We start from the raw sequence: 7397 nt of genomic DNA, 5'->3' as shown, positions 1-7397 counted from the left end.
AACATATTTTGGAATAGAAAATAGTATATCATACTATGTGGAAAGGATTACTGTATATATTATGGAACTCCATATACATTAGCTATTAGTTCCCAGATACTGTTGCATTGGCTCTGCAACTGTGGTCTTGTATGAAAGTGGTCTGTCTGTCTGTGTGAGAGACTGGAAGGATATGTAAAATCTTTTTCTAAACAGAAATACTCATGCACGTTCAACAATGTAAGGCTTAGAACTTAACTTTTCAAAAGATGTCTTCATTATTATCCTTCCAGTCTAAGAACTCGAAAAGAATCACATTTAGGAAAGCAATAAACTCTGAAATCAAACTTTAAACAAATCTGCATCAACAAACTCACCTTGAAAGTGAAAGCTATGGTCCGTAAGAAATAACCTACTGCAACAAATGTCACCATATTTTATGCACTTCTAGCAAGATAAAACATTTCAGCTGATAAAGGCTCACGTGCTGCCTACCATAACCAAAAACAACAGCCATTATCACAAGGAAGATCATTAAGAAATAGAAATTTTATTTGACTGTACTTTTCAAATTCCCTGATGTAGCTGAAATAGACTCATGCATGTCTTTTCTGCTTACGTGAATGTGTGTCTTTGGACTTCTTAAAGGTCAAAGACATCAGTTAGTTTAAGAAAAGTTTCACAAAAAAATCATGCAATAACACTAAAATTGGTGTTCTTCAAAGAAATAATGGTCTCATTGAAACACTTCTTCAAGGCCTTTCTTACACAGATGATACAAAAGTGTCAGGAAAAATACAAAATTCAATAATAGTATGACAAACTTATTCATCATTTACAAAGTGTAAAAAAAACTTCCATAGACATGGAAATGATTAGTTAATGAATACACTGTTTAAACACTTGAACAGTAAAACTTTCCAATTTAAACTATAGAAAGGAAAGTACTCAAACATTTTAACAGAGTGTTAATCAGACCTATGAGATGATATCTAATGACATTTTCAAATTGCCATAAACATTACAATGGAGACAAGTTTATGAATTTGGTGTAAGCAAGATAAAAAAAAATATATGTTCATACTTCCTTCCAAATGATGTTTAATTTTACTCAGAAAATATTTAAAATCCATCATGCTTATTTGGATTTATCATAGTTAATATATACTACTTACAATGATGAAAAACTTGACATTTTCATTTCCAAATGTTACATTTGATTAAAAAATTTTAACAAAAAAAAACATAACTTTAAAGAACAACCACAACCAGTCATGGGAATCCATCACAGTAGTAAAATCATATTTACAGTCTTGTAAAAATGGTTGGTACTTAAAAAGCCTAAATAAACTAATGCATTCTTCAGTAAAGAATCTGCAATGGAACTTTTGTTTACATTTAAAAAACCACAAGCACAGAAAATATTTTACTCTGAAAACAATGTCTCACCACCATGGTAAGGTAAATTAAAAATGTCAAGAGATGAGAATGTCTATCAAGCAAAAATACACATTTTATTATTCTACAAGTGAACATGTCACACAATCTGAAGTTCTACATACCTTCAGTAATAAAAGTATAATTGTAGGATATAAGATGTCTATTTAACTAGAAAAGTAAATCTGCAAATGAGCATAACTTGTGACGATACTTGGAAAACTTAAATACTTTAATATTATGTAATAAATAGAAATTTTGGAATACTTGCTGTTATTTATTCATGAATATATGTAATATTCATCTGCACTGATAAAAGGAATTATGAATTCATACTTCTTTTTCCTACATTTACATTATGTGCTATCATTCTTGTATCAAAAATGGTTTATTTTGTTTTTCAATTTGCGTGCAAAAGCTACACGAGGGCTATCTCTACTAGCCCGTCCCTAATTTAGCAGTGTAAGACTAGAGGAAAGGCAGCTAGACATCATCACCCACCACCAACTCTTGGGCTACTCTTTTACCAATGAATAGTGGGATTGACAGTCATATTATAATACCCCACAGCTGAAAAGGTGAACACATTTGATGTGACAGGGATTCAAACCCACAACCCTTGAATTACTGAGTCAACGCCTTAACCCACCAGGCCATGCTAATCCTTCAAAATGGTACTTCAATATTCAAATGTTTGTAGTAGTATAGTTTCAATGCTTTCGTGTATAAATAATAACATACAAATTTCAGTGAGTTGCCAAAAGTCAGCTGTTAATATGTTTATTTATATACTCCTTTATGAGAAGATATAATTTTCCTATACTGAAAATGTATTTCTGATATCTACTTCCTTCTGCTCACTATTCTCATGCAGTGCTGCCCTCTATATACAAATTATTTCTTACTCAAGCTACAAGTCTTCTACTTCCCCAAACGGGTTCAAATGATTCCAACATGTATCTCATATAAATCATCATTCATATCTACTCCACCAATAGGAGCATGAGATACTCGTGTGACTCCCTCTATACTCCTCTATAGAACTATCACTCCTCACCTATAATTGAAATATGTAGTATAGAGCAGGGGGAGCACATCTAAGTGAGAGACAGCAGAGTCAGGATAGTGGTCTTAACTATGTAAATACATATTAACTCACTCCCATAGAGTATAAAGAGGGAAAAACAATGTACATGCTCTGAAGTGTAGAGTGGCTAGGACATGATGGGCCATACTAGGCAAGTCAACTACATCCAAAACCCATGCTGTTAGGAATTGACATCCATGTGGGAGTAGGATAAAAATCATACCATCTTCATCTCAAGCTCAAGATACCAGGAAAAACCTAGAACCATTCTTACACCTGAGGAAACCATGCTTGACCTGGCCAATAAAGAGCAATCAGAAGAGCTCAATACATAGTGGTATAAATAAGAGATATTAGTCAAAGGAATAATCAGATAGAAAGATAAACATAAAGGAGTTTGTGAGACCGATCCGGCTTGAAGGCATTGACAGCCAAAGAGCAGGGATGAGGTGTCATAGACCAAACGAAAGGTAACTTGTGATTGAAGTATGTGGCAAATGCATCTATGTAGGGAAAATCCCATTGACTGCAAAGCCACTGGGAAACAAGGTGATCTAAAGAATTCCATTGGATATACTTGGTCTGGGTGGGAATAAAATAATCTTCTACAAGACTGAGCACACAAGAGCAACATTCAATGAGATCAATGTGGTGCATGCAGACCAATATAATAGATTCAGTGTTCAAAACAGATATCTCAACCCAGGTTCCTCCTAGATGATTGGTATGTGCTATCACTTGAGAACTGTCAGAGTGAATCATCATCAGACAACATCTGGGGCAATGCAGGAAGTAATTCAAAACCCAAAAGACTAACAATGAAAACCTTGAGGATATTGATATGTAAAGACCTTTCATTTACAGGCAACAACCCAAAGCCTCCTGGTGACTGACCCATACACCACATCCCTGAAGGGATGTGAAATTGATAAAATACTCTGTGATGGATGAGCCAAAAATACAGATAAAATTGTGGTGATATAGGGATGTGGGGATAAGCATTGATGATGTTCATCTTGGTCATCCAAAAGCCCAGAGAAAATGCCCACTGTAGGAAAAAAATGACTCCATGGTAAAATGGAGCAGGTGAACAAAACAACTGAAGCAGGACAAATCGATGAAAGGCCTCCAGCCCCCTGCTTTTGGAAACAAAATAAGAGTCTGGAATAAAAACCTATTAAATGATGTAGGATAGATTTGATGGCTTTCTGAGATAGTAGTTCCTGGACCTCCTCTGGCAGATGCTAACTGAATATGGAAGGAAATGGGTGTAGAAGACACAGGTAAAGGGAAAAAAATGGAATCATGAATCTTTCTGGTAGTATGGCGTGCATCACTGAAGAAGAAGGGACAGGTAAGGGTTTGGAAAAGGTGGTACAGGAAGTGGTAATAGATGCCATATTGGGCTCTGACTGAAGTAAACATGCAACAAGATTGTAAAGAGTAGATTATTGTTGTACTGATGCAATTTGGGATACCAAAGACTTGGGGTTCATGTCAAAGCCATACTGCCACAGAAATGAGGCTATAGGTAAATCATGAAGGTAAGATGATGGTAAATGGATGCAAGTTAAAGTCCCAACAGAGAAACTACATACATAAGGCCAGAACAAAAGACAACAAACAACCCAACACAGATGAAGAAAATGGGAAAGGATGTCTCCAGAAAACATCTCAGGATTTCTGTGAAGAGCACAACAGAGGAGATATCATAAAGAAGTTGTGAGAATAAGACAAAGGCAAGAAAATTGGCCAATGTCAGACTTAGAAAGATTCAGGGACTGCACCACAAACAGGCAAAATTAAACATAACAATTGCTGGTCCAGAAAAAAAACAGTCTGCACAATGATATGCAAGAACAAACAGGTCTTAAACCCATGGGCAGCAAGGCATGCTAATCCAATCATTTCATTGTGAGGCAAAGTTGTCAGCACGTACCCAAGTATCCAAGGAGAGGGGGAACCAAGTAGTAAGGATTGAATATTGGAAAAACACATTTCTCAGGAAATAGGGAAAGAGAAATATGTCACATAGCTAAGAAATGAAATTCATCTGAACACGCTCAGATTGATTTGAAAGTGGGGCAAGATCCAGAGACAGAAGTTCATCTATGTAATGTTCAATCTCCCAGCAAATAAATATGGATAAATCCTCACTGGGTTCCCTGCAACTGAGGCCTGAGACATAGTGCTAGCCACAGGTTTGTACCCCAAAGTGGTAACTTGAACTTTGGGATTCATAATGAGGAAAGGTCAATCAATAAAAGAAAGAATAAAGGACAATGCCACTATAAAAATCTGAGATTAAAGAGAAGTTACGAAACAGTCTTAATGGAAACTAGAAGCAAAATAAATGAATACAACCACACAACTTTCAACAGAAAGGAAAACATCCAAGCACATGCACTGCCAAACAAGGAGTGATAGTTTGGTAGAGATGTACAGAGGGAGTCTCAGTCAGATGTATCACATGCATTATGCTCCTACTGGTGGAGTAGTGATGTACAATGATTTATATGAGAGACATGTTGGAATCGTTTGTTACATGCAAAAAGAAAAGATTTCCACATAGAGAGCAGCACTGGATGAGAACAGCTAATCTTGTTAGTGGAGAAAAATAATATATCAGAAAAACAATTTTTAATATTACTGCTTTTTACTTCTATTTTGATTCAAATTATATCAATTTTCACAAAAAAGAAAACCATCAGATGCTAAATACACTTGATGTATTGTATGTAGGTAATGATGTTACTGACAACGACTAAACCTGCAATTAAAGACAAGAAAAAAAAAATTGATATATTAATCCAATCAACCACAATATGAAATACAAATTCCTAATTTTAACTTAACAGCATTTTTAAACATATTTTTGTGAAACTTGTTTTAACTTTGCTTCTGTAGGTAGGAAAAAAGCATTTTACTACATTTTTACATGACTGACAGTCAAACTGTAAAATGCGCACACTCAACTTGACTGAGCATGACACAAAGTTTATACATCTTACATTCCAAAGTTTACTAAACTATTTTCTGTTTATGTTATAGTAATTAATTATACCATAAAATCTTGCCTGATAATAGTTATATTAAAAGCATACAAGGTTTAAGATCTTAATGCTACATGGCAATATTTTAAAACATCCTGAACTCCCCTAGTGTGAAACATGTAACACATTTCCTCCAGACAACTTCTCTTCCTTTTGCCCCTCCAAAATTAAAATCTTCACTGTTTAGACACACCATAATTTTTATAGCCTTTAATTTTATTTGGTTACAGAGCTATAAAATAAAAAATCAGATCCTTCCTGCCACATCCACCCATAACATCCTCTCTTACAAGATTTGTTAATAGTTCTCTTATATGTTTAATTATATTTTCATCTATCAAATGATGTATTGCACAATATTGTGTTCTGAATTAATTAATTCATTAATTTCTCTCAGAGTACATGCTCCATTCCCATGGGAAAGCTAACGACTAACTTGGATGAATTTGTAACAGCTCTTGCCACATAGTTAGAAAGTCAGACAAATTTTGAGAGTTTGGGAAATTGTCTATTTTTGCATGTTATTAGTCCATGTCCTTTTGAACATTATTAAGTAAAAATTATAATAGTGCGTTACTACCATTAGAATAGAAAAGTAGGGTTAAGTGTTATCAACTATCAACAACAAGAAAAAAGAAGACTGGGTGAGTAACTTTATTTATTATTATAAAAGTAACTAAAATGTAAAAACAGTGACCTTTCTGGATTAGTTACTATAAGATTAGATAAAATAAATAATAATATAATAAAAGTGTTTCATGAGGCACCCTTTGCAAGCAGCTTATGGGTAATGTAATTTGATGGCTTAATGTGAACTCCACTTTTCCCAAGTGATTAAATTGCATAAATAGCAGTTAGACATGGATCAAAGGGCAAATAAAACAATAACATTTAATTATAACTAGATGAATATTGCTACCAGCTTAAAGCTACTTAGGATAAACAGTTTGATATTACAATATAAAGTCATTCTTAAAAGAATAAACAATGTAACTTAGATTTAATTTGATTTTCTTTTTTGGGTGGTTATGAGGTCTTCTGTTCAATTGATCAATCCTGTATAGAGATAGACCAGAAAAATAACAAATAAAATATTAAACAAACATTTTAAATGTAATTATGAGGTTTCTGGGATTACACAAACGAAATTTGAGATTTCTGAAACAAAGAAAAGTATTTTTAAAATTAACACGACAATCACTGCAAACAGACTATTCAAGGACAATTCTTTATTTTAGTTTATTAAAAATAGTTCAACAGTTTTTTGTATATGAAAGTCTTATAATGTTAACCCTTTTGGGAAGGGGTTGGTATAATACACACTAGTTTTTTCTACACATTTTACACACTATTATTTACACTGTACATTTTGATACAGTACGTGTCCCTTCACAAAATTGAGTAGACTTTTAGTAAAGGTTAACGTATTTTGTGTGCAAAAAATCAGATTTTTAACAAAATATTTTTACTAAAGATTTGTTTGTGGAAATATTGAGTCTGTTTCTTTATGAGTCTGAAAACAAAATGATTTCATGTTATGATTAAAAAAAACAACTATTCTTCATCCCAAAAATATCAAATGTTATTTGTGTAATCCCTAAAACTTCCAAATTACATTACAAACATTTGTTTTTAGTAAGACTATATTTATGTTATTATCTCTACTCTAACTATGTGGGGTCTTGTCACTTGAACAATCTCATGACCATCATAAAAAAAATTAAAAAATAAATATAAATTATACTTTATTGTGCAAGAATAACTAAATATCATTACACAAAAAATACAAATGTTTAGTCCAATTAGCTTAAGTCTCATAACGTTATATATTTACATTAAAA

The 7397-nt window shown here is 33.2% G+C and overlaps 1 protein-coding gene across 1 annotated transcript in view; it reads right to left on the bottom strand.

Moving 5' to 3' along the window:
• Window positions 1–3160, bottom strand: part of LOC143228434 (laminin subunit alpha-1-like) — a 118678-nt gene extending 115518 nt beyond the window's left edge. The window contains exon 1 of the mRNA XM_076459695.1: window positions 2910–3160. Coding sequence (XP_076315810.1) covers window positions 2910–3160 — 251 coding nt within the window. The remainder of the gene's footprint in view (window positions 1–2909) is intronic.
• Between the last annotated feature and the right edge of the window lie 4237 nt (window positions 3161–7397).

Source organism: Tachypleus tridentatus, chromosome 10, assembly GCF_004210375.1.
Source record: "Tachypleus tridentatus isolate NWPU-2018 chromosome 10, ASM421037v1, whole genome shotgun sequence".
NCBI lineage: Eukaryota > Metazoa > Arthropoda > Merostomata > Xiphosura > Limulidae > Tachypleus > Tachypleus tridentatus.
This window is presented reverse-complemented; position numbering and strand designations above follow the sequence as displayed.